Source organism: Maylandia zebra, linkage group LG10 (assembly GCF_041146795.1).
Source record: "Maylandia zebra isolate NMK-2024a linkage group LG10, Mzebra_GT3a, whole genome shotgun sequence".
NCBI lineage: Eukaryota > Metazoa > Chordata > Actinopteri > Cichliformes > Cichlidae > Maylandia > Maylandia zebra.
Genome location: NC_135176.1, coordinates 28,349,427 through 28,376,178, shown reverse-complemented (window position 1 = coordinate 28,376,178; position 26,752 = coordinate 28,349,427). Strand labels below are relative to the sequence as shown.

The 26,752-nt window shown below is 42.0% G+C and overlaps 1 protein-coding gene across 5 annotated transcripts in view; it reads left to right on the top strand.

Annotated features, from left to right (window-relative positions):
- The first annotated feature begins 1,157 nt into the window (after nucleotides 1-1,157).
- Nucleotides 1,158-26,752, top strand: part of emsy (EMSY transcriptional repressor, BRCA2 interacting) — a 28,568-nt gene continuing 2,973 nt past the window's right edge. The window contains exons 1-20 of one of the 5 annotated variants that reach the window (XM_004551178.4): nucleotides 1,158-1,410; nucleotides 3,413-3,506; nucleotides 3,583-3,691; nucleotides 3,792-3,891; nucleotides 3,988-4,062; nucleotides 4,389-4,564; nucleotides 4,655-4,810; nucleotides 7,735-7,994; nucleotides 8,069-8,312; nucleotides 9,691-9,909; nucleotides 10,185-10,331; nucleotides 10,593-10,766; nucleotides 10,838-10,974; nucleotides 12,929-13,102; nucleotides 18,370-18,580; nucleotides 18,720-18,887; nucleotides 21,255-21,410; nucleotides 21,643-21,791; nucleotides 24,141-24,713; nucleotides 26,094-26,498. In XM_004551178.4, coding sequence (XP_004551235.2) covers nucleotides 3,586-3,691; nucleotides 3,792-3,891; nucleotides 3,988-4,062; nucleotides 4,389-4,564; nucleotides 4,655-4,810; nucleotides 7,735-7,994; nucleotides 8,069-8,312; nucleotides 9,691-9,909; nucleotides 10,185-10,331; nucleotides 10,593-10,766; nucleotides 10,838-10,974; nucleotides 12,929-13,102; nucleotides 18,370-18,580; nucleotides 18,720-18,887; nucleotides 21,255-21,410; nucleotides 21,643-21,791; nucleotides 24,141-24,713; nucleotides 26,094-26,498 — 3,630 coding nt within the window. In that variant the 5' untranslated portion in view covers nucleotides 1,158-1,410; nucleotides 3,413-3,506; nucleotides 3,583-3,585. Of the gene's footprint in view, nucleotides 1,411-1,435; nucleotides 1,542-1,588; nucleotides 1,613-3,412; nucleotides 3,507-3,582; nucleotides 3,692-3,791; nucleotides 3,892-3,987; nucleotides 4,063-4,388; nucleotides 4,565-4,654; nucleotides 4,811-7,734; nucleotides 7,995-8,068; nucleotides 8,313-9,690; nucleotides 9,910-10,184; nucleotides 10,332-10,592; nucleotides 10,767-10,837; nucleotides 10,975-12,928; nucleotides 13,103-18,369; nucleotides 18,581-18,719; nucleotides 18,888-21,254; nucleotides 21,411-21,642; nucleotides 21,792-24,140; nucleotides 24,714-26,093; nucleotides 26,499-26,752 lie in introns of those variants that run through there. The other 4 variants (XM_076889421.1, XM_004551177.4, XM_004551176.6 and 1 more) reach the window with 4 other exon arrangements.

Here is a 26,752-nt window from a genome sequence, read left to right as displayed (position 1 = left end):
ATATAGCGCACTGAGAGTTTTCTCATTTAATATTATCCCTTTAAATAACTAACAGGTCTGTCTGATACTTAAGCTGCTTTAATCTGTTAGCTGATTAATCATTTTATTTTATGAACCTCCTGGCTTTAATAATCCATACACTCAAAACGTTCTGCATATTTAAATCCATAAACTATATTTATATAAATATGTATAAACTTCTTTACACTGACAGAGAAGGGCCACTGGTCCACACTACTTAAGACAAAACTGGGCTGTGTGACCCACAATGTAAAATGGGTTGGACAAATGTAAATGGATCAAATTCTGTTATCCTTAATACCAGAGTTAATAGTTTTGCATTATCTAAATGGTTTCTATTTTTATTTGTTCTCGAGTTTTTGCTGCCACTTCAATTCAGATTTATTTAGTTTCCAGAACAATTACTGATCCGTGCATAAAGTATTATTATATTACAATATTTCGCTATTAATTGACAAAGCAACACGTGACAACAAGTGACATGTAAAAATATAGTATAGAATAGAAATCTTTGTTGTCATTAGAAATAAAGCAGTTTGAGATTGGGATGAGTCACTGAGCCACTCCTGTGTGGTGCAACAAGGTTGAAACTACATGCATACATTCATGTATGATTAAATAAATGTTACACAAGCATCCCTTAAAACTGTTACTTAAAAAACAAAAAAAGAAATAAACATTAGGCAAATCACAAAGTAGCACATGCACACAATACAAAAGAGGCAACTGGACCATAAAGTGCAGGGGTCAGTTGATGTCTGCAGGTCTGGAGCTATTCTGCAGTAAAGTTTTCTGACATGAGCGTACTTCATATCAATAGAATATTAATATATTACTATATGTGTTACTGTTAATCTGAATGTGCAGGTTCGAACAGGTGGTGCCAAGGTGATATCAGTCTTTTACAATGGTTTTGGCCCTGACCCTGCTTTGATTTTATTTTTTTTTGTCTTAGTTGACGATATTGCACTATATATTATGGTTTCGTTTTGTTTTTTAAGTCAACCCGGAGACTATAGATCTTTATTTGACAATGTGGTTCATTGTAAACTGGCTGATCAACTGTCTTTGGCGGACTTACAATCAAACGCCTGTAGGGGGCACCAGTGCACTGGTACAGAAGAAGCAGCAACAAGGATTGTTACACGAACAAGAAGGGCATCCGTCCACAGGCCAACCACAGATACTTAAAAAAAAAAACAGACAACATAAACATTGTCACATATTTAGGCAGATCAGCTGTTTTAGCACCTTAGCTCCCGTTTTCTTTGGCACTTTCACTAGAGATCTCCTTCACGATGTGGTAAACTATCTAAATGTCTTGCGGTCGGCCATGTTTATTGGGATGGCGGCTTTCCGAAGGCCTTGAAGTGGCACTGCTACCGGACGGTGAGACGTTTGGCTCATAGAAACAGCTAGGTTGCTAAGCTAAGCTAACAGCATCCACTGCAAAGGTTTTTGTCATCAAGATGATTAAATATGATGCTCATCTACTGGTACTTCATTCTGGGGGCATGCTAGTATGTATCCTGAGGTTATTGGACATATTTGCACCGCACTGGAAGCATCGCGGGGCAGTTTGATGAAGGCGGTATGCACCGTTGTTTTGCGACGTACTAACAGAAATTGACCCAGAAAATGTAGCAGCAACATTTTTCATTGTTTACAGCATAATGCCTGACCCAGAGAGAAAACCGCTTTCCTTTTCTAAGTGTTAGCACCTTCAGTGCTCTTCGGCATGTAAAGTCTGCAATAGGGTTGAGTTAGATTAAACCAAAGAAGAATTTTTATGTATTTTGTTGGCAGTGTTTATTGGTTGAGAGGCCCGGTGATGGGCGGAACACCGACTGTTAACTGTTCAGCTCTTACTGACATCTGTGCGGGCTGGTCTGGGGCAATCTAGCCGGGAGAGGCGTACACAGTCCCCGACAGAAAGCACACTTTTTGGAGCCTCTTCATTCAGCTTTTTTGCTCTAGAGTAAAATGAACCAACCAAAGATGTGATACTAAACTACGTCTGTCTAATAGCTGAACATCCCTGTTTCCACTGACAGCTGTGTTGATGTGGCAATGCATGCTTTAAATGAGTCAAGTGCAGTCGCTGGTTGCAGACTGCTTAACTGCAGACTGTTTTGCATGTTCAGACTTGTGCAAGTATTTGTTTTAGAAATGCAAATTACAAGATAATGGTTTTTCTTCTACTTTATTTGCAAAGCAATCCATTTGTTAAGATTATAGCATTTGTTATTAATATGAATAGGTTGTCTAATTGGTGGCCATGTATCTAATATATATTTATATATAGTAATATATATCCAGTTTAAGTGGGCATACACATAATAAAAGGCACATACATGAAACAATTTAAAAAAATATAATCTTTAACTTAAAATGTAATGAAATAAAGAAATGTAGTTCCATACTCTTACATACTCCTGTGACCAGATATTGAAAGTCCTATATTAAATTTAAGCAAAGAGCAGAGGTAGCAGGTCAAATGAACACAATACAATGGAGAGCAGTGTAGTATGAAGAGAGATTAAGGGGTTAATAGCTTTCATTCTTACGAAGGTGGGTCTTTTCTTACTTGGATCACCACGGTAATGTGCTGAAAAACTTAATTAAGAGCAGCTTATGTTCAGCGTTTCAGTTTAAAATGGTCCAGAAGTGTTATATTTTCTCTTCGTTGTTATCTCTGATCTGGATTTGACGCTTTTTCAAGTCAGCTATCACAAAGAAAGCCTGGCTAGGTTGAACTTGCTTCCCTTAACTCTCTTCTGTTACCTAAGGTGGACTATCACACCTTTTCATGTGTTGACATTTGGTGTTTTTTAATAGTCCAGCACCTTCATCCTACTGTCCAAAGACTTGCATATTAGAGCAGTTGGTGAGGTAGATAAAGTGCTTAATACTGAAGAATAAAGCACTGTATTGATGTACGGCTACAGTGGCTTGGAGTAGTGAGAAAGACTAGAGAAAGGTGCCATGTAGATATGAGACCATTTCCAAATCATTGTGTTGTCACTGTTATAATATTGTTATTTATTTTGTTAAAATTTGTGGTATCTGTCCCATATTGATTTTTAGATGTCGCTACATGTAAGGGAAACAAAGGAGAAGCGGTTCATTTCCACATTTAATGACTGTCCCCTTTGTTTACGTCAGAGACCTCATCAGGATTTGGCCTATTTTATATGGTTCATATAAAACAGAATCTGTGTTACCTTAATTATTAGAAGTCTTAGCGTTTCCCTGTTATTTTTGGCCATTCGATAAACATAAATATATTTGCGCTTGAGTAAATTAAATTCTGTATAAAAATAGTTTTAACGGTTTTATTTTTGCTAGTCCTGGTCGTAAAACTCTTTGTGCTGACATGTTTTATATTCAGGAAAAAGTCTGCTTGTTATATCGTGATGAGTCCAATTTACCTCCATGGAATGACAGTTTGCTGAAGCTCTTGAAGAAAGAGTGCACGGGGCCTGGTGAGCTTAACCATGAAGCACTGTGGTTTATGGGAAATCGAGTCCTAACTTGCCTTCTTGCTTACTGTCTTCTTAGCCAATGATTCAGCTGGAGAAACCAGTGCTAGCTGGTACCATGCCGGTGGTGTGGCCCACCATCCTTGACCTGGGCAGGGATGAGTGCAAAAGAATTCTGCGGAAACTGGGTGAGCTCAAAGCAGTGCAATGTTATCAGTGGCTCTGATTGAATCTCTTTTATATGCAAAAGACCTGCAACATTTACAGACTGATGTTTGTGTGTTGCAGAGCTGGAGGCGTACGCTGGGGTCATCAGCGCTCTGAGAGCCCAAGGAGACCTGACAAAGGACAAGAAGGATCTGCTGGGCGAGCTCACTAAAATCCTCGGGTAATATTTGTTGTTTTTAAATAGTTTCTTTCATTTTTGCTTGCAGAGTTAGGTTTATTTAAAACCAGCCTTTCCTTTTTACCCTTGCCCTCACAGCATCTCTACAGAGCGTCATCGCGCAGAGGTCCGCAGGGCTGTCAACGATGAGCGCCTCACCACCATCGCTTATCAGTAAGTATGAGACTGTTTAAGTCCAGCTCTGTAATGTCTGTGGAGGAGAGCAAAAGGGACGTATTCAGGTTTTCCTCAAAGTTTTCATTAGTCTTTTCCTCATTCACTTTAGCAACAATGAGCTATTTGGCTATTTATTTAACCAACCTCTGCTCCAGTGCTTGTCAAACTGTAAGGTGTGGAGTGAAAGCATGTGGAAATAAAAGCTTTAGGTTTTAAACAGGCCTTTGTTGTACCCTGACTCTGAGCCTGAGTAACTTTGAGGACTTATAATGTTTCCTCTCGTGCCGTCCTCTAATCAGATTTCCGTTCTTTTTCTTTTTCAGCATGTCGGGTCCAAACAGCTCCTCTGAGTGGTCCATTGAAGGGCGGAGGCTTGTTCCTTTGATGCCGAGGCTGGTTCCCCAGACGGCCTTTACAGTCACAGCTAACGCTGTGGCCAGCGCCACGGCCAATCAGAACGCCTCCCTCCTGCTGCCAGCTGAAACGGGGAACAAAGAGGGTAAAGCCAGAAACATTCACTTTGCATCGGACTCTGGCTGTTTTCAAACACTTTGGGCATTGAATGATGTGTTTCATTTCCTCCCTGTAGTCGTGGTGTGCTACTCCTACACGAGCACCACCTGCACCTCCACCAGCACCACGGCGACCAGCGGCCCTATAGGAGCAACAGTGAAATCTCCACGGCCACCCAGCCCTTCATCCAACGTGGTGGTGCTGCCCAGCGGCAGCACTGTGTATGTGAAAAGTGAGTGTCAGCAACATCGTATCAACTTTTCTCTTGCTTTGGACGGAAGCAACATGAAAGGGAAATAATAAATAGCAACATAACTTGAGCCGACTGTTGTGATTTGCTGCTATATAAATAAAATTAAAAATACTTTTCAGGGAGGAGGCTAACTGCATGGCTAATTAACATGTCATTAAATAACACAAGTTACCAAAACTGTCATCCTTTATTTACATATGTGTTATTTAAACCAGCACAAGTGCTCAGTTAGAGAAAGCCTTTCTAACATATCAGCAGGATCCCAGCGATCTCTCAGTTTCTCTGTCACAGTTGTCACCAAACCTTCTGGTTTGTCTGTGTTTGTCTTCATATGCTGACTTGCTGGGTGTAAGTTTGTATTTTTCTTCTCTGTTAGACGGTTTATAAGAGCTCAGTGGAAGAGGCAAATGATGGGTGTGAGATGTTGGGAAGACTGAACCGTAACATGAGTCTGAAGATTTTTGCTGATTTTGTGCTTAATTTTAACTCTGTATTAACTTTCAAACCTCACACTCACAAACATAGTCCCTTAAATGATTAGTTTGACATATTTGAGAGCAGACCTCATGGAAGCAGATCCCAGTTTGGATTCACGAGGCAGACAGTCTCTCTACTTTTAAGATTGGGCTTAATCTTAGTTAACCTTAGTTATGCTGCTGTAGGCTCAGGCTGCTGGGGGATTTCCCATGATGCACTGAACATTTTTTTTTTCTCACCACTTGCTGATCTGGCCTCTTTTTCTTCTCCTCAGTTTCCCCGTAACTTCCCCGAGTCTCTTTCTACCAAAAGTCACTTTTTAAAAAGAAAGTTCTTCCTCCCCACTGTCGCCAAGTGCTGGCTCACTGGTGTTGTCTCTTTACCTTTGTACAGTCTTTACCTTACACTATAAAACCCCCATGCGACAACTGTTGTTGTAAGCTAGTGCTATGTAAATAATGAGCTTTATTCTTTAGCAGAGATGGGCAGTAACGCGTTACTGTAATCTGATTACTTTTTTCAAGTAACGAGTAAAGTAAGGGATTACTATTGCAAAAACGGTAATTCGATTACCGTTACTTTCCCGTAGGAACGCTGCGTTACTGCGTTACTAAAACCGTGATTTTTTGCGAGACTGTCTCACGACAGTGACGTAAGCGAGTGCGCCGTTAGTGACAACAGCTGTGTGCAGATCAACAATGGATCACATATCGATTGTGGGAGAGAGTATGAGCGTGCAGCGTTTAAAGCGTGGAAGTACTGACCTTACTTTGAGTTTGATTCCATAAAAAGTGACAAAAACATTAGCGTCCATCGTGCGTGGGAAGAAAACTTCTTTTTACAGCGAAAAAACCCCTAAACTTCCAAGCAAGCACCGAGTAGCTACGACGTGATGGGAAACTCACAGAGAAACTCGCGGATTCTTCAACTGACCGCGGCACACCTGCACCAGGGTAAACCTCCGCCTACCGGAGTCCTGCTTTACAGGTGAAAATAGAGCAACAGGACCGTATTTATTTTCTGCTGTGTTTTACTTGCATCTATTTGAAAGAGTGAGTGTAAACACACAAAATATTTTATTTTATGTGCTGGAATGTGTAGAAAATAGGTTTAAATGTTAAACTAATTTCTTCCAGTCAGAGAATGTTGCATATAATTCAATTTTTGCTTGATGCATAAAGTTAAAAGATTAAAACTGATAAAACAAGTTTTAAAAAGAGACTTTTCAATTTGATTACATTTTGTATGATGGATTATGTAGAAAAAGTAGAATTGGGCTGAAAGATCTATCACTTTATCACCTCTTCGGGTTGTAAATCGTGTTTTTAAAAAGTAACTAAGTAATTAATTACTTTTGAAAATAAGCAATCAGTAAAGTAACGGGATTACTTTTTTGGGGAAGTAATCAGTAATTAGTTACTGATTACTTTTTTCAAGTAACTTGACCAACACTGTTCTTTAGTGCTTTATTTCTTGTAACTGATGGCAGAGAGGTGCTGCACTTGAAATCACTTCTTTTGCATTTGAACGTGTTCAGACTTGAAAGAAATTTCCAGCCCTCCAGAAACAGTTTCTCATTTAAATGAGTGCCGATGTCTTTGAGTAAAATGTCTAAATAACTTTGAAGTAAATGTCATTTTATTGATGCGTTCTTTAACCTCGGAGTGGGATGTACTCTTCTTCAGCTTTCATGTTATGTTTTTATAATAGAGTTTGGAATTGAAGATAAGGAGGGAGAGACTGTGGTTTGTATATTTAAAAAAAGAAAAATCTACTGCTCAGCCTAAAGGGGGCACTGCGATGCTTGTCTGTTTGTTACAAGGTGATTTTAAACTGCTGTCTCTCTTAGCACCAGTGATTCACATACTCTCCCCACACTCCAGACTAAACTGGCTGGGAATGTGAGATCTGAGTTTCCTAAACATGGCGTCTGTTAGGACATGTTGGCTCAGGTTTGACAATCCCACCAGCATCTGCTGCCGATTAAACAGCTGGTAGAAACAATGTGTGACAGGAGAATGTAGCGCGGGAATGAGGCACCGGAAGACAGAGCATCTGTACATCATTAGAACTAAAGATGTAATTAAGAGGTTTTGATTTATGAATGAGTTAAGTTATAGAACTGTGTAGAAATTTGCAGATTAGGATTTTTACTGGTAGTTGTTAATTCATAATTTTTACCCCATAAACTTTCTTTTATTTTAGGGTTTAATGTTACATTTCTGTCACAAGCCAAGTACAGTCAGTGAAATAGACTGAATAACATTCTGCTGACTGATTTATTATTTAATCTCAGTCATCTTGTCTTGATCGCAGTTAGTACTTCTTGATTATCAGCAATTAAAAAGCAAAATCCTCAAGTGTATCCCTACTCAGTGATACAGTCTCAGTCATCCTTAATTTTTCCCGCTGATTTCGCCTTTCAGGTGTTAGTTGTTCCGATGAGGACGAGAAGCCTCGCAAGCGAAGGCGCACGAACTCGTCCAGCTCGTCTCCGGTGATGCTGAAAGAAGTTACTAAGGTGTCCCCGCCGGTATCCAAGAACATCACGGTGCCCGTGAGCGGCAGCCCCAAGATGAGCAGCATCATGCAGAGCATCGCCAACTCCTTACCGCCTCACCTGTCCCCCGTCAAGATCACCTTCACCAAGCCCACCATCCAGACGACCAGCACCACCACGCAGAAGGTGACAGTCGAACCCTACCTCGGCTCGTCTCTCTAGACGCTGCTTCTGAGTTTAAACGTCTCGTGTTTCAACAGGTGATCATCGTGACGACTTCCCCGAGTTCCAATTTCGTGCCCAACATCCTGTCCAAGTCCCACGCCCACAACAACGCCACCGCTGTGTCAAAGCTGGGGTCCACCTCTGTGCTGACCACACCCACACAAAAGCAGACGGTGGTTTTTCCAGCCAGCTCCAGCACTTCCACGAACCCCAACACCATCGCTGTGACCACAGTGGTCTCCTCCACACCATCAGCGGTCATGTCGACGGTCACACCGTGTAGGTTCCTCCTCTGTGCTCAGTTTTTCTGCCAGGTCCATCTTCAGACAAAACAAAAACGTGTGCTCCCAAAGGTGCCAAGAGAACAGCAGGGCTCAAAATAAATTAGTTAGTTAGTGAATCAAAAAAACACCAGATTATTCTCAATGATAATTATTCAGTTTGGTTGTACTGTTCCATGGCTCTGTGCCTTTAAACTCCAGTGCTTTGTAGGTTGGATTGCATGATACGACACATGAATTTAAAGCTGTATTATTAACTGTTTTGTCCACTTGGGGGCAGCAGAGAATAACAACTTAACATTTCAGCTAATTAAATTTATAAAAATAAATTTGAGTGAATAAATATGTCAAATATTAGGGTAAAGCAGTAAAACTCTGACTTCTTGATGACTCAGTTTATGTAGTTATTAATATAGCTGCTGATTTCATTTCTGTTCATTTACTACTCTAGCAGTAGAGTACTACTATTACTTGTTAGGGACGTACCTTATCTTTCCAGTACGAGCTGAAATCACTGGATCGGTTATATCAGTGGTGTCCAAGCCAGTGCCGGCCGGTGTCCTGCAGGTTTTACATGTGTCCTTGATCCATCGCAGCTGATTTAAATGGTTAAATTACCTCCTCAACATCTCTTGAAGTTCTCCAGAGACCTGGCAATGAACTAATCATTGGATTTGGGTGTGCTGACCCAGGGTAATATCTAAAACCTGCAGGACACTGGCCCTCGAGGCCTGGAGCTGGCCAAGCCTGGGTTATATAATCTGATACGATCCATCATCTTCTAGAAGCAAGTCTTTCCATTCAGAAACATTATTTAAAAGCGGTCACCAGGACTTTCAAACTGCACATATAGATCTACAAAATCTGATTTAAAAAATCCTTAAAAAGTTTCCACCTTGCACCAAAAGTTATTTTTACCACCATCCTTGCTTTTGGCAAATTATCCAATTGAATTCTTCGAGTGTCTTCCACCTTTCATGGTGTATCTGGCCTTAATTGCTTAATGTCAGCATGCCATAAAGACTCAAAACTGTCATGTTATCAACAGCTTAGTTGCTCAAGAGAGGGAAAAAGGCAGTATTAGTATAAGTGGATAGACATGACAAAGTAATATTAAGTTAACCTTTGTAAAATAGTTTTTTGTGAAAACACATTAAAATAATGTTAATGATACTTTACTGATTAAAATGATTTTGAGTCATTAGTGTAAAAAGATTTAAGCTCGTGGGTTTTAATATGATTTTAACCAGATAATCTCTCTTAAATGTTCAATCTTCTAGTTTTGCAAACATAACATTAGACATGAGGGGGAGGAACCTTCTCTGGGACGTCACCTGTTAGGTTTTGTATCTTACCGTCAAAGTTGTCGGTTGCAGGTGGAGTTTCAGCTGGAGTGAAGGTCTCTACAGCCAGACTTCCTTCACCGAAGACACTAATGGCCTCACCCACTCAGATCCTGGCCCAGTTCCCCAAACAACAGTCACCCAAACAGCTGCAGCAGAGCTCGCCTTTAGGAGCGTCCAACGTCGGTCAGACCCAGACCACCACCTCCTCACCGGGAGCCAAGCCCACCATTCAGATCAAACAAGAGTCCGGTAACCATGACGAGCCTTTATTGTGTGTTTGTGTTTCAGTTCTGTCATTTTATTTCATTTTAACCACGTGCTGTTTGCAATACCTGTATTATATCTATTTCACAAAATAAGCTCATATCTTTTTTTTTTTTTTTTGCCTTTTGCTGGTGGTTAACCATTTTCTTTCATATGACGCACAGCTGTTTGAAAAGAAACAAAGCACGACAGTGAATCTGTTTAGAAAGTGAATATCGTGATACGACCGCACTGTTTGTTAATGTGTGGTTTGTGTGCAGGGGTGAAGATCATCACTCAGCAGGTGCAGCCCAGCAAAATCCTGCCCAAGCCTTCGGCGGCTTTGTCCAGCAGCAGCTCTTCTCCCATCATGGTTGTCAGTAGCAACGGAGCCATCATGACCACAAAGCTGGTCACTCAGCCCACAGGTGAGTGGGGGCGAGGGGATCAAAAACTCCACATCTGATCCAGGAAAGGAGAGATCGCGTGTAACTTAAAGGTCGTCTTTGTGACCAGAGTAAAACTGTAATGACACCTGTGACTCTTTGTCATTCAGATTTAATCATAGACTATTTAAACGGAGTTAATTATCTCACCGGTAATGTGGCAGCTTAATTTAATCCTCGATGGAGACGCTCCTGTCGATATCTTTAAGGTGGACAACAGTAATTCTGTATTCCTTCGTGTAGCTACCCAGACCACCTACACGAGACCCACTGTTAGTCCCAACATCGGGGCCAGAATATCAGCCTCCAGTGGCGGGACCACTTACGTCAAGACCACCAGCGGCAGCATCATCACCGTGGTGCCCAAGTCTCTGGCCACTCTGGGAGGAAAGATCATCAGCAGCAACATCGTGTCCGGTGAGTCAGAGGGAGGTCTAGAGCGCTTCTACGTTCAGTGCAAGTTTCTCATCAGTTCTCGTCCGCTGCAGGCACGACGACTAAGATCACCACCATCCCCATGACCTCCAAGCCCAACGTCATCGTGGTGCAGAAAACCACGGGCAAAGGAGCGACCATCCAGGGACTGCCCGGCAAGAATGTGGTCACCACGCTGTTAAATGCTGGGGTCAGTTGATGAGCGTGATAGCATTCTCACACGTGCGCTAAACTCATAGGAGCAGTTAACCTTTTTTTTTTTTTTTTTTTATACAAGAGAGAAAGATTAGTCTGTCTGTCTAGAGCTTAATTCAACATTATGTAATATTTAATATCAATAATATAAAATGCTTGTGTAACCAACATATGAGGTGTAGTGCAGAACTGGTTATTGGGGAAATCATGCGGACTTCCCGGCTGTAATTAGTTTGTGTTTGCTTTCAAAATATTAAGCCTGCTGTGTTTTTACCTCATTATTTATAAAGTCTTTGACAGATTTAACTTTATTAATTCAGGGGAATTTTCAGGAAATCCCTCATCATGTTCACATATTTACACCTGACAGCTGACCACAGCCTGATCCCCGGGCCCACCAGTTCACTGCTTCTTTCACTTTCACCACTCAGATTTACAAGCCCAGTTCTTTACTTTAAGTCACTGCGTCCTGCTTCAGATTCAGATATTGTAGCAAAGCTAGCTTGCTTTTGCTCTACCTAAATAGTTTATGAAGAATGTGAGTAGACGTGTCAGTTATATGGTTTAAGTGTGTGTCTTATGATGCATTGTCAAAATGCAAAGATCTGCGACCACAGGAAGAATAGCTGCTGCGTTTCTGCAGCTAATGGTGATCTTCAGAAACTAAACCTCTATTAGACATCTTTAGCCACTTTGGTCATTGTACTGGATAACTCGAGAACAAGGCAAAGTAGGATTTTTAAAACAGTACCATAGGTGTGTCGTCTAAAAATGGCTGATGAGTTTGAATTTCTGTGACCTCAACCTCAAGGTGAAGGTTAGAGGTCAATATTTCTGAAAATGTAACGACCATTGTAATTATTTCAGATGTTTTATATCAGCGGTCCCCAACCCTGGGCCACGGGCCGGTACCGGGCCATGAGCTGTTTGGTACCAGCCGCGAGAGTTGAGGCTCGGGTGCGAAGTTTATGGTTTTCAGGGTTTTTATCATTAACTCGGTTTCTCTGGGTCTTTTCCCGTGTTGTAGTTTTGCGTCTTATTTTGAAAGAAATATTTGCGTGTTACCATAGCGACCAGAGACCATTAAGGGGCAGAGAGGAGGATGTTACTCTCAATGTTATTGGGGCATTTCAGGAGGACGCTGTTACACAATTACACAGTGAATTTGCGTTTATTATTATATTTACAAAATACCACAGTTTTTGCCTTGGTCGTGTCATTTTATTTTGTTGTAATTATCCGCGACACATATGAAAGACAGTGGTTCCTGGCCTTTTGGCTGCTGCCTTGTTGGTCTTTTGAAGTTACCCATGTGTAACGTTAACTAACGCTAGCAATGGTTGAATGGCTGCAATCCTTAGACGGACAAATCTGTCATGGGAAAAATTTGAATTTCAGTCACCAAGTCAGAAGTACAAACTTTTTGTATGGGCTGTGCTCACAACAGGTCATGTTATTTGTCAGAAAACTGCAAAAAAAAACCAAACATCAACAGGCAACGAACAGTCGGGAGGTTCAGTGTTTGAACAGCTGCCTATGGCTGCCCTGCTAATGTTAAACCTCATCCAAGTACATGAGTTCTAAAAGAAATTTCAACCCCTGTACAGTTATTGTGAAGGGGGAACCTATCTATAGAGACCAAAAAACATGTTTTTGTGCGTGACTGTAAACAGTTTGATCTTTAAAGTTGGGAATTGTAATGTGGGAGTCTATGGGGATTGACTCAGTGGTGAAATTAGTGGAAACGGGGGGGGAGGTTGGAAGTCTATAGTTCCCACCAGATTTGGTCAGTGAGTATGGGTTCCCACAAATTTATGTTTTAAATTAGGTTTCTTGCAATTCGTGCTTCTTTTTCTTTTATTCAGTTTTATTCGTTTTTTTGTTTTGTTTTGTTTTTAATTTGAATTTGGCTAAAAAGAATCCTAATGAGCTTGCTGCGTATGCTGCAGGGGGAAAAGGGCCTTCAGGCAGTTCAGGGGACCAAACCTGCAATCATCACCGCCTCCAGACCCATCACTAAAATGATCGTCACCCAGCCCAAAGGCATGAGCTCCGGGTCCCAGGCCACCGCCACCAAAATCATCCCGACCAAGATCGTTTACGGGCAGCAGGGCAAGACGCAGGTGAGACGTGTTGGTTTTTTTTTTCCACCATATTTGTTTAATAAAATGTAAATATCATCATTACAAACTGGTTGACCGCAGCCCGCTGAGGTTATCACATGACAAACATCGGGTGGATAATCATGTGACCTTTTGACTGACAAGTAACCGCAAGGGTCATGTGATATAAGTGCAGGAAGAGCCATGTTTATCTTAAGAGTAATGGGTATGGGTTTCTTCCTCTGAAAATGGGAACAGATCTGCTCAAGAAGGAGAAGAGTGCTTTTCATGGAGCTCAGTAGGTCAGTCACCTGCGCTGGATGTTTCCAGAGAAGTGAGATGTGGTTATTTAAAATCAATGTACAGCTACTTAAGCAGAAGGGGAAAAAATCCCCTTGTTCTATAGGCAGATGTATAGCAGGAGCTTTAACACTTACCTTTCCTGTTTCTCCCTCAACTTCCCCTTATCACACAGAGCTGAATGCTGTGGTAGTTATTTGATCTGCTGCTGTTGGTCAAACAGCTGCAGACTGCATTGTGACATGATCATGTTTCTGGCCTGCTGTATTATACCTGCATTAGCCAATTGTCTGAGCACAGCAACGAGCTGTAACCACAACACTGACATGTTATCGCCCTTAAGTTGATCGTGTTATCAAAAGGGATACGTGTCTGGACATCAAGCACACACAGAGAAACAGGGAGGCAGATGCGTCAGTTGAAAGATGTGACCCACAAATTGTGTCCACTGATTTTTTTTTTTCCCCACAGTAATTAAAAACCTTTCGATGTTTCATTACTTTTTTCACCAAGAACATACTTATGGGCCACTTTAATAGGTACACTTGTTCTATTGCTTTTTAGTGGACATCTCTAATCATCCAGTCAGACGGCAGCAACTCAGTGCATGTAGGGATGTGGTTTAAATTGAGCATCAGACTGAGGAAGACAAGTGATTTAAGTGACATGATTGTCAGTGCCAGATGGGCTCATCTGAGCAGTCCATAAACTGCTGATCTACTTGGATTCTCTTGGAAAAAGAGAACATATCTTGTCAGTGGCCGTGCCTTGTTGAGGTCAGAGGTCTGTGGAGAATGGCCAGACTGCTTCAGGCTGATAGGAAGGCAACAGTTACTCAAATAATCAGTTGTTACAAACAAGGTATGCAGAAGAGCAGGTGGGCTACAGCAGCAGAAGATCACCTGACATCTGAAAACAGAAAATTCAGGTTATAGTTCGCACAGGCTCAGCAAAATTGGACAGTACACAATTGGAAAAACATTGCCTGGTCTCAATTTCTGCTGCAATTTGGATTGTAGGGTCAGAATTTATTGGGCAGTACACAAATAACATTAAAGCATGGTTAAGTCCCACTTTCTATCAAAGGCTCAGAGCTGCTCTTGATGCTGGTGTAATGCTGTGGGGGGGTCAGACTTTCTGCTGAACATTTTGAACACCACAGCCTGAGTGTTGTTGCGTCCAGCAGGATGTCACAAAGCTCAGATCATCTTGTTTCTTGAACATGACAATGAGTTCACTGTCCTCAAATGGCCTCCACAGTCACCAGATTTCACTCCACTAGAGAACCTTTGGGATCTGGTGCAGCAGGATGTGGAGCAACTGTGTGATGCTGTCATGCCAATATGGACCATTATCTCCGAGGGAGCAACTTGTTGAATCTGTGTGTAATGTGACTTTAGCTGAGCCTGAATTCAAACTGGAGGTTGTAAAAGCCAAAACAGTGAGCTGAAAGAGGCTAAAGCTCACCAGAGGGGAACTGCAGAGTGAGGTGACACAGGTATTGTGGCCAGTGGACTTTTTGTATTTTGTATGCTATTAGTATCTCCTGAGCTCTAATTTGTTTTTTGCCACTGTCGTTGACCTCTTTCAGTTCCTAGGGGGGTTTTATTTTGTCTATTTTTGAAAACTTCTGGAGAAATTCTTAGATTTCTGACAGATGTTAAATGACTAGCGAAAGCATATATAGTAATTTAAGAAGAAACACCCACAAAAAGGTTGTTCAGACTAAAGCCTGCAGCCTCCGCCTGATATTTCAAGACCTTTTGGGGGAATTTGAATTCAAGATAAAATTGTCAGAAATATTCTGAGAGGGTAAGTCCCACTACGCTGGTTTCCAGGTCGTTTTGTGCTGCAAACACACAAAGTTAGAGTGAAGGGTTAATGAAAACACGAGCTGTCAGCCACACAGTGTTAAAAATATCTCTCTAATAACAAAAACATAAATCACAAGTTCTGCAGATTTTTTTTTCTTTGTCTTTTTCAGATTGATTCACAAATACTTTGTCATTGTTTCAATATCAGACTTCTCAAAAAAAAGGTCTAAATTCAGAATTCAAGGTTCGTTTTTAGTCATCGAGGGGAAACTGTGGTCAGTGAGTAATGAGTACTGTAGTTACCGAGTTAAACACCCACAGTGCTAATCTGCTGTGCAGTTGGAGTGAAACCACTAATTGCCACATTTTCTTAACTGGCTTAAATACCAGCGTCTCTTTTCTCTTTTCCAGTGACGAACATGACACCTGTTTACCAAAGTTTGTTTCCAGTTTCTGTAATATTTAAACTGTTTTTCTCAAGCAGTCAGTTTCGACGTTTATGACCTAGTTACTCAGCAGCCGCTGAAGCAGACGGAAAAATGACTCAGCTAATGTCAGCGTTCATGAGTAAGAAACTCGTAGTCTAAATAACGTCTTCCGACTAACTCTGCTGTAAAATGTTTGATAAGAAGCAACTTGCTGCCTCCGATAAGCCGTCTGACTCGAGGCAAAGCTGTGCTTTATTTATAAAGTGAACTTTATTGTGTCACTAACGACAAATTAGCCTTATGGGACATTTAAGAGCTGCACGCTCTCTGGGTTTTTTGTTAAATTTTTTTTTATCAGGCCTCGCCATCAGATATTTTATGTTATTGTTTATTTGCAAAAAAAGTTTTTAGAATTTCTCTTTTCTTGAGGGGGGATCCCCCAAACATTAAGCTGGCTATGGAGGCTGTTATTAGCCCACTACATAAAATAGCCACTTCATTGTCATTCAGAACAGACTCTTTAGATGGTGCACATATTTTGGAACATTTTACTCGCCATTGGACTACACAACACAAATAAATCTGAAGTATAAAAAAATTAAAAAAGAATCTACTATATCTTTATACATGTTATTATTATTATTATCCTTAACCAGGGTTACACTTGTAACAACAGCCGAGAAGCCTTAGAAGAACTGTAAAGATGAGGATGGCTTGACCAATGGTGCACTCGCTGGTGTAGCCATCTCTTGTTACCATTAAGAGGGAAGGAAGCACTTCCTGGCAGCAGCAACAGTGTGTCTGCACATAAGCAGTGAGAGTTGCACCCACACAGTTGTGTTTCTCCATTTGTGCACACAGTAAACTATGTTAAAGGTGGCCAGTTTTATTCTCATGCCAATCCGTCTCCGTTTCTCTGCACCGGTTCATGGTAATCCTGTCCTCTGTGTTTAGTTTTGTAATAAAACTGCAAAGGAGTCTCCCTTTTAATGAGAGAATATAAATGACAGGATTCTTCCAGGAGGGCTATCCCTGGTAGATGTTGTGCGTGTGTGATGCATCTGGTGCTCACGTATGATGATGTGGTTCCAAGGCCAGCTTTAAGGGAAAAACGTAAACACCACGATGCAAAGATTTGAATCAGTTTAACAGGTTGTGGTGGATTTGTGGGTTCCTTTCACCTGGGAGATTGGAATTTATGTCCCGTCAAAAAGCACCGAAAAGTCCGGTTTGACTTATTTTATTTCAATTAGTCTAGTTTTAGTTTTCAGAAATCTACCTTTTCAAAAATAACTCAAGGCTGTCTCGTCTGCGGTCTACTACATGACACAACTGCTTTGCCTACGTTATCACATTAGTTGTGCATTATTTTGAGGCCATATTAAGGGGAAGTAGTATTCTTCCTGGAACATGCAAAGCTATGACATAACTTGAGCCTTTTGTAATAAGAACCCATGAAAAGCATTAATAATGACGTCGTAGGAACAACGCCTAACACGTCAGATCTTGCGCACAAATCTTTACACAATTGTGACGCAGCAGATTTGCAACATGGGCCTATGGTTCCTGAATGCTACTGAGGAACCACTGAGTCACTGTGTACTTAACCTAATTTTCCATTTCCCACAGAGAGGCAAATTCTATATCATTTATAAAAGTTCAGCCGAAGGTGACTCTGTTCAAACAGATGCCAGACAGTGGGAGTTATTACAGTGTAACATATAAAGAAAAGGAGCCCTGACGGGTTCAGTCAGGTGAAGCTCACTGATGGTGTGCGAGGATGGTGGCAAGCAAGCTAGAGACGCTCGTGGAAGCAAAACATCCCTGATCGAATGTTGTCTTACGTAAAAAAACAAAAAAAAAAACAAAAAAAGGGCGATCATGGTTCAAGAGTTGGTAGTTCGTCTTGTAATCGGAAGGTTGCCGGTTCGAGCCCCGGCTCGGACAGTCTCGGTCGTTGTGTCCGTGTGCAAGACACTTCACCTACCGCCTACTGGTGTTGGCCAGAGGGGCCGATGGCGCGATATGGCAGCCTGGCTTCTGTCAGTCTGCCCCAGGGCAGCTGTGGCTACAACTGTAGCTTGCCTTCACCAGTGTGTGAATGAATCATGGAATTGTAAAGCGCTTTGAGGGTCTCAAAAAGCGCTGTATAAATGCAATCCATTATTATTATTATTATTATTATTATTAAAAAACAGAAAAACTGCGTAAAAGCGTTGGATTAGGGCGATGGAGGCAGTTACATCCCAGTAAGGCTTAGTGCAAAGCAGAACACATCCCACACAACAGCAGCCAAGAAATCACAGGCGTCATGATGCAAAAATGGCATCAAAAGTGCTCTTGTGTTACAATAAAGTAAAAAGAAGAAGTGATAACAAGCCAGGTGATAAAGAGGTTGTTTAGTGCAGATCAATAAAAATGTGTGTCGACATTCTGGTTTGACCTTTGATGTGTTATTGATATAAAAAAGTGAGTGAAAAGATTGTAAAATGTTAACATTGAAAGACTCGTTGTGACCGACTGCGTGGAGGAAGAGAGAGAGATGGAAAGAAAGATGGAAAGTAGTGGAAGTCTGAACGGATATTGAAACATCTGGCCTGCCACAACAGGAGGTTACAGAGGCAAACGCTTGCTTTCAGGCTTGTGTTTTCACTCATTAGGACTATAGTTCCTTATCAAGTATAATGAGGAGCACACACCAGTCAACAGCTTTCAGGACACTGTATGCTCCTCTGGTTTCCTGCAGGTTCTCATCAAACCGAAGCCGGTCTTCCAGACAGCGGTGGTGAGCGAGCAGACCCGGCAGCTGGTCACTGAGACGCTGCAGCAGGTGACCCGCTCCGCCGAACTGAGTCAGGGTCAGACCCCAGGCCAGGACGGGGCCACAAAGGATGATGCCGGCAGCCTCGCAGAGGCCAGCAGCTTAGTCAGCGAGGCTTCTCAGGGCAGCGCTCAAGGTATGCCTCCCTTTACTTTTCCCATGACGCAGAGATTGGAGATAAACTACTGCTTCTGTGGTGTTTGCCTCAGGATTGTTGACTGAAATGTGATGTGTAACCGCTGGTTTAAAAAAAACAAAAACTGTCCGCTCCTCAGAAGCGCAGCCTGTAGTGCACGTGGTGTCCTCCAGAGAGCAGGATTGGACTGAGCAGGAAGTAGCTGTGGAGTCCAGCCCCACCATCATCTACCAGGAGGTATCTGGCGGGGAATCCCAGTCGGCCACTTCCACCATAAAAGCTCTTCTTGAACTTCAGCAGATATCAGGTGAGCCATCACGTCACAGAAAAAGCTGCAGGTGTCACAGGAAGAGGAGAGGAGAGGTGGGGGTTTACCACCAGTGCACATGCTGATTCAGCAGAGTTCAGAGGAGCTCGAAAAAAACAGCTCGAATGCTTCAGCTTCATCAGAAATACAAACACAGGAGGTGTTCGCCTCAAGTGTCAAACTAATTTTCAACACATTCCTGAAACTGCTGAAGCACGAAGAGCTGCTGGCCAACAGTAATTATGCATTTCGTGCTCGAGGCTTTGCTTAGATACTGAGCTCATTGGATGGTAGACCTGTGGAACAGGACTGATGTAAGCAAATGCAAAGGTAAAGGTTTCCCATGGAATATTTGAAGGTGGGAATTTTTTTAAAATATTTAAATACTCACATTAGCGGCACGGCGGAGCAGCCGATAGCATTTATCTGGCTGTGAGTGAAAATTCCCAAAGAGGTAATTGCTGTTTAGTGCGCAAAACCTGATCCATAATGAAGGTAATACCCAGTGCTGTCTGTAAAACTCTTTAGAGCGTTAATACTCAAAATACATAAATTTTTATAAAGCTGTCATGAACTGGAGACAACGAGCTTTTTGTATGTTTTTAAAATGAGATCACATTAACGAAATGAGGTCCAAATTATCGGCAAAGAAGTAACCTTAATCTAACCTAACCCTGTGTTTGGATGATGTCTTGTTTTTTGGGGGGTGGGGGGGGGGTGTTTTTTTAGACCTCGGAGGGTTAAAGGCATCTGTTTTAGGTCATAGTATCATATTTGAGTTTATAGAGTATATTTCTGCAGCATAGCGGTCCAAAAACTGCTGTACTCGTCGCTCTGGTGCTCAATTTATCGTTAATATTGGTCTCACATATTCATTTATCCCAATTCTGGTTTTACTTTGCAGTTTGTTTGGATTTTTTTTTTAAGAGGAGACAGTGTAACTCAACACTTCCTGCACATATGTTTCAAATTAAAAGCCCAGCAGCTCAGGGGTATAATCCCCCAATTTGCTTTTTTTTTTTTTTTTTTCGTCTGTATGCACATTAAAAGTGCTTTATGGAGTTTTAATTGTATATATCTCTGAGATCTAATATAACTTCCCTGTTACGAAAAAAAACCTGAGATGTGATTCACAGAAAAAACACAGATATTTATCGTAATTATTTTGTTGTTGTTTCCCCCCGATTCTGCCAGGAAAGCAGATCTTCCTTATTATAAGAAACGGTTTTAATTTGTTCCAGCTGTTCCAAAACCGATGTGGCAGTCAACCTTTACTTACTTTTGAAACGCTTAAGTGAAATGCACGTTCATGGAGCCTCCACGGTTTTTAGCTAGTCAGCAAAAAGAGTTGCACACCACCGAGTAAAGAAACTATTGTGCTTTGATTACGTTTCTATAAAAAGGGTTTCCACACAGTCAACTTAACCTGTTTTACAAGATGCCTGTTTGCGGTTCAGCGACTTTCTGTAGTTTCCTGTCCACGCCTCCGTGTTAGCTTGGATTCAACAATCAAAACACAAATTATATCTGTGATAACAAAGAGCTTCTCGTGGCAAATGGTACACCAGACCTCAAAGGTGTATCGTATCATGAACATGCTATTTACAATGTTATCATTGGGTTTTTTAGGAGTTTTTCTTTTGTTTTTTTGCATTTCTACGGAAACAAGACTGCCTCCCAGCTTTATTAGCAGTTATAAGTTTCTCCACCTGTGACTTTGCAAACAGGTAACCAGTGCGCTGGAACTTTCGCCCACTCGCTGCTCACTTCTTCCAGGTTAAGAGTGAAGGGGAGAATCACTACATGCCGCAGACACAGATGTTAAACACACTGCTGTTATGAAGTTATGCGTCAAAATGTGTTTTAGCCAATTTAAAAGTGTCAGTTTGAGTGTAGGCTGTATTTTGTGGTGCTTAGCAGCTCTCTCAGCAAGTCTAAATATAGCCTACAGTTAGTCAAGCTAACACTTGCTTTATCTGCTTTAGTGTTACTAAACTATGCTATTTACTGAGACGCTCGAGCCAAATAAGTCAAGCAGCTGGTCTGCACCACTGAAATCTGGATTATGCAGGCAAACAGAACTTTCCGTTCAAGTGTCAAAAACAAAAATCAGCTGGATTTAAAACTAAGGTGATTGCTCAGAGAGAAAGTTGGCGCTCTAACCCCGGCGTATACAGGCATGGTGCCAAAAAACCCTGAAATTTTAAATGCACATTTATAGGAACAGTTTCTGTCTGCTAGCCCTCGCTCGGGCCTAACGTCGAGCACAAGTTGGAAATAATCAGATGAAGTTAACAGTGAATATGAGCTGTAAACATGACTGAATTGGTAAATGATGCTGAATTTCACTGTTGTTCGTCTTGACAGTGAAGGAAAAGGGAGAATCCAAACCCAGGCAGCACACCATCGACCTTAGCCAGATGGCTGTGCCCATCCAGTTGGCCCAGGAGAAGAAGCCCAGCCCTGAATCCCCCAAACCCTCTACCTCAGAGGCTGAACCCACTGCTGAATACGTCGCAGGAGGTAGTCCTCTCCATCATGCTTCATATTCAGCACTTTGCAGTTCCTGTTTTTGGTGCCAGTCATGATTTCAGTGGAATGAAATACAGTTCAAACTAAAACCTCGCAGTGGGCAGCTTGTGAAACATGGTTCTCCTTTTTAGGTCATTTAGTGACGGAAGCTGAAGTGTGTGTGTGAAACCCACTACTACTTTTAATACCTCATCATCTGACAGAATGACTAATTTCACTGCAGGAAAAGCCACCAGAGTGGGAGTGCCCTCGCAGGATGAAGAGGTGGTTATGTCCTCCAGTCAGCAGCTGGGGAAGCCATATAAAACAAGCACAGTTGCTGTGGTAACCAAACCTGCTGCTGTCTCCTCTGCGGCTCCAGCGTCACACGTGGTGAGGGTTGGACTTTGGTCTTAAGGGTACAAAATAAATATCAATGTATAAATGTGTTGCAGAGAAACGGGTCAAATCTTGTGTCATTTGTTCTACAAATATATCTGAGCTCCTCTCCGATCCACAGAAAACTGGTGTAAACTGCTTTCACGGGAACGGTTTCTCTGCGTGAAAGTAGTAGTTTCAATGCAAACCTTTCATCTGGTTTGGTGGATTACCACCGGAGACAAAATGCTTCCTGGGAATTTTTCTCTTGTTCTTTGTGAAAGCATGGCAGTGCAGTTTTTTTTCTTATTTATATTGCAGTTATTGTCTTGGTTTCCATGTTTGTTTGTTTTTTTTAAACAATTGTTTGGTGTCAGAGGACAGAAACCGAGAGCAAGTTGCCACAAAGTGCAGCGTCTTCAGCTTTTGAAAAAGTATAAAAACAAACAGTTGAGTTTGATGGGTTTTTTAATGTTGCACAGAGAACCTTTTAAATTAAATAAACATCCCCTTTATGGACTTCCTGTGAAAATCTAATTAATCCACGTGATTCAGTAGCTTGTAGGTCCACCTTTAGCAGCAATAGCATGAGTTGCTGTTTTCTGTACGACTTCTATCAGTGCGTTACTTTGTCTCACATCATTGTGGAGAAATTTGGCCCACTCTTCTTTACAAAGTTGCTTCAGTTCACTGATCATTCAGTTGTGCACAGCTCTCTTAAGGTTCTGCCACAGCTTTACCATCAGATTGAGGTCTGGACTTTGTCTTGTAGATTTCCTGCTGTGCTTGGAATCACGGTCCTGTTACATGATCCAAGCTTGAAGTGTCAAACAGATGGCTTCATGCATACCTTACTCAGTGGCTGCAAGGTGCCCAGGTCCTGTGGCTGTGAAACAAACCCAAATCAATAAGCCATCCTCTGCCGTGCTGACAGTTGGTATGCAGTGTTTGTGCTGATGTGCAGCGTCTGTTTTTCCGCAAACACGGTGCTATGGATTATGGCCAAACATCTCCACATCAGTCTTGTCTCTCCACAGGACATTGGCCCATCTATGCATAATGTGTATGAACATTCCACGCACAAATTAATAGGGGTGGGGGAAAAAATCGATACTGTGTAGTATTGTGATATTTTGTTTGCTAATAATGTATCGATACAGGGACAGCAGAAATCGATATTTTGTTACAAAAAAAGTTTTTGTGGACTGGAACTCTGACTTCAGAGCATTTGGATCAGCTCTTTTTTTCTGAGCAAGAATCCTGACATTCCTTCACTGTCCAAATGTGTTTAACTTTTTTTTTGGCAGCAATAAACATGACCGTTTACTTATTTTAATTTAAGACGTTTTATTTAAATTAAGTTTAAAACTTTTTTATTTAATGTAAAATTATATTTTGTTTTAATTTACTGTCAAATTCTTCAGTTGCTGAATGGGCTGCATAGTTATCATAAATTGCATAGTTCAGAATAGCTATAATTGTACCAGATGGATGCATTCAGTTAAGTTGGACTAGACTGTAATACAAACCGTTCAGTTTGTCAACAATAAAACTGACTGAAATGAGAGAAAGACTGAGTGTGAGACTTTGATATTAGATAAAATGAATATTGATAAAGTTTACCTTTATGTACAGAATCTGAATATCGCAAAATATTTTTAAAAATTGCAATAATATCGTATCGTGCGTTAAGTATCGTGATAATATCGCATCGTGGGATATATGGTGATTCCCACCTCTACAAATTAATGATTTATCAATATTCTTGTGCCTAATCTTTAAAATCAACTTAAAAACACTCATTAATATTAGTATCGTCTTTTGGTCACTACTTACGGTTTTCAGAAAACACTGTAAGCCATAAAATGCTCAGTTAGTTAATTGACATATTCCAATATTGCTCTTATCTTAAAAAAAAATCGTATTTGTCCTCCTGTGCGTGGAAAATAACAGCCCTACTTCATCCAAGACCTCGGAAAACATTTTCCGGATTAGTTTATGGGCTCAGTTGCTACTTTCAAGCCTTTTTGAATGCAACATGAATGAATTTAGTAAATGGGTTAGGTTCTCGTTAGCCTCCAGAGGAATGATACAGCAGGGAACGCTTTAGGGCGGGTCTACCTTTTGATTGTCAGGTCACTATGTATCAGTGCACAGTGCTCCTCGTTTCTCAGTCAGAGCCACACTTCAATGGTGCATCTTGTTTCAAAAAGTCAAGATGGAAAAAACAATACAGCGCAAATCAATTGGATGAGCAATGGCTACGTCCATCTTTCTGTACAGTCTTTTCTCCATAAAATTCTCCTGTGTCGTATTTTTGTCCTGCTGACCGTTAACAGCGTCATGTATGTGTCTTTTTTCCAGCACTCTGACAGTCATGGTAAACCTGAGGCTGTATTAGAGGCGGGAGAGTTGGAAGGAGACACTTTGGACCCCCAGACAGGCTTGTTCTACCGCTCCACCCAACCAGCTTCAGAACCCACCAAGCAACCCGCCCACTCTGCAAGCGCTCAGCCGCCGCCTTTGAGCCAGGCTGAGGCCGAGCAGAGCCGGCACCCTTCCACCTCCACGTCCACCCAGCAGACGCCACCGCAGCTGCAGAGCAAACCTCAGATCAGCCAGCCTTCCTCTTCCTCCACCACCTTCCCTTCTACTCCTCTTCTGACTAAGAAAATCCCCAAGCTACGAGAGCAGAGTCAGCCCAAACCCCAAACATTAACCCAGAGCCCTAAAGACAGACCTGTGAGCACACCGACCCCAGCCGGGGCCAAGGCCACCACTCCGAGCACGCCAACCAAGCCCATGTTGACGCCACAGCTCCCGAAGCTCCAGCAGGCCCCCACATCCCACCACCGGCCCCTGCACACCTCAATGTCCCACCCTCCTCCGCTGCAGGCACACCACCCCGTCAGCACCGACAAAACCGCCTCCAGCCAGGTGAGTGGATTTTACACCTGCTCACCAGGAGTAAATTTCCAGAGGCAGCTGATGCCCACAGCTTCTCTCTTTTATTTTGTCATGATGACTTCCTGTTAAGTCACCTGATAAAACCTGTCGAGGGTGACACGTGAGTGGATTTTCACTTCTGTCCCGATCCACGACCACAAACACATACATCCAGTCCCATGACTAGGAGATAAAAGGGAGAGGCCTACACCCAGCCTCCCCTTTTTATCTCCCACTCTCCCAGGGGGCGATATCAATTTGAGTGACACCTTATGTTTATCAAAAGAGATCAGCTGCATTTTGCTGCTCAGTGCATTAAATAACTGCTGTACATCTATTAAAAACGGTGAGCAGTATTTCAATAACATCACTGTAGAGCACCGATGGAAAATGTGGGTCAGGGCCCAGAATGAAGCCTTCAAAGCCCGCTTTCTCTATTTTAATTGCATGGTGTCGTTGTAATCCAATACAAGAATAGAAGTGAATTCAAAGTTCAAACTGAGGTAATTTAAATGCTGAACATCACTAAACAATGTGACATACTTTCATTATTAATGAAAACCCAACGTGTGGTTTTGTAGATGTTAATGTGGAGGTGTGAATCTAGTAAAGAAAGGGAATGTGCTTTTTATATCATGTGTAAACTTCCTGTTCATTTCTAAGTAGTTATAAAAATGACACATTATGAAGTTAAATGTGGCAAAGGGTGTATTTAACTTTTGGCTCATGGTTTTGGCCCGTGAATTAAAACGAGTTTGACACCGTTCCTCTAGACATGTTCAAAATTCCAACTTGGATTATTGTTCTTAAAAGCTTCCCTGAGTCTACAAAAGGGAATCCACAGCATTCCCAAGTAATTCTCAGCATCTAATAATAAGCAGTGCATGTTTCGGTGCTGGGATTTCCCTACGTTTGAGCCAAATGGAATGAACCTCTTGTTTTTTTTGTTTTTTTCCCCTCATGTGACACACTGATAAACAAGGGGAAATTAATTTATGGCTGTGCTAATGCTGGCTGCAGCTGCTGCTTCTCTCTGTTATCTGTCACGGCAACCAAAGGCCGATTGGTGGCCAGAACAAATAACAAATCAGCTCATTTGTCACAGTTGGACTGAAGCAAGAGCTCGGTGTCTGTATATTTGGAGCTTGTGAGCCATACAGCAAGCTTTCCTACTATCTGACTTTTAAATACACTTATCTTGTCTTTGGCTGAGCTGTAGCACGTACAGAGCCTGCATACGTGCCTTTGATTATCATTTCAGTTCATTATGATCTTCTTATCAGGACCTGCTTTAGTTACTGTCTCCTCCTGCCAGAGGTCAGCTGTAGTAATTCAGTAATAACAAGTACTTCTTCTAATTTGTCACTGCAGCAGCCAATCATCACGCAGAGTGCCACCGTCACCAAGATTACCTTTGGCAGTTCCCACCACTCGTCGCCCGTCTTCAGCAGCGGGGAGGCTTCTGCCAAACTGATCCCAGAGTCCAGCTCCGGGCCTTCTGGAGACAAGCCCTCAGTGTCGGACATCCTGAAGATCTCCATGATGGAGGCGGAGATCGATCCAAGCACGGAGCCCATGGTGGTGGATTCCTCCAGCGATTGCGGCCCTCTGGGGAAAGCTTTGGAGGTCCAGGCCGTGTCCGGCACGCTGGACTCGGGCCAGTTCATCAGCAGCTCCGGGGCCACCATGCATCACTCCCACTCGAAGCCGCAGCAGTTCAGCTGCCTGCAGGGCCTCACGGCGCAGAGGAGCAAGGAAGACCTGGAAGTCATCGAGGTACGTTTTGTACTGTACGTTACTGAGAAGATAAATCAGACAGCAGATAAACGTTTTTGCACAAAGAGCACATGATATGGCCACGTTATCAAAGTGAAAGCACACAAGTGTTTTTTTAATGGACGGTGGATAATGATAATCAGATACTTATAAACTTTAAAAAGTCCTTGGTTAACTAAGCAGCTGATTTTCAGCTAAAACTGAAACATTTTTCACCACAACCATAAACGCCGTCCTCTGATCCTTCATTAGGC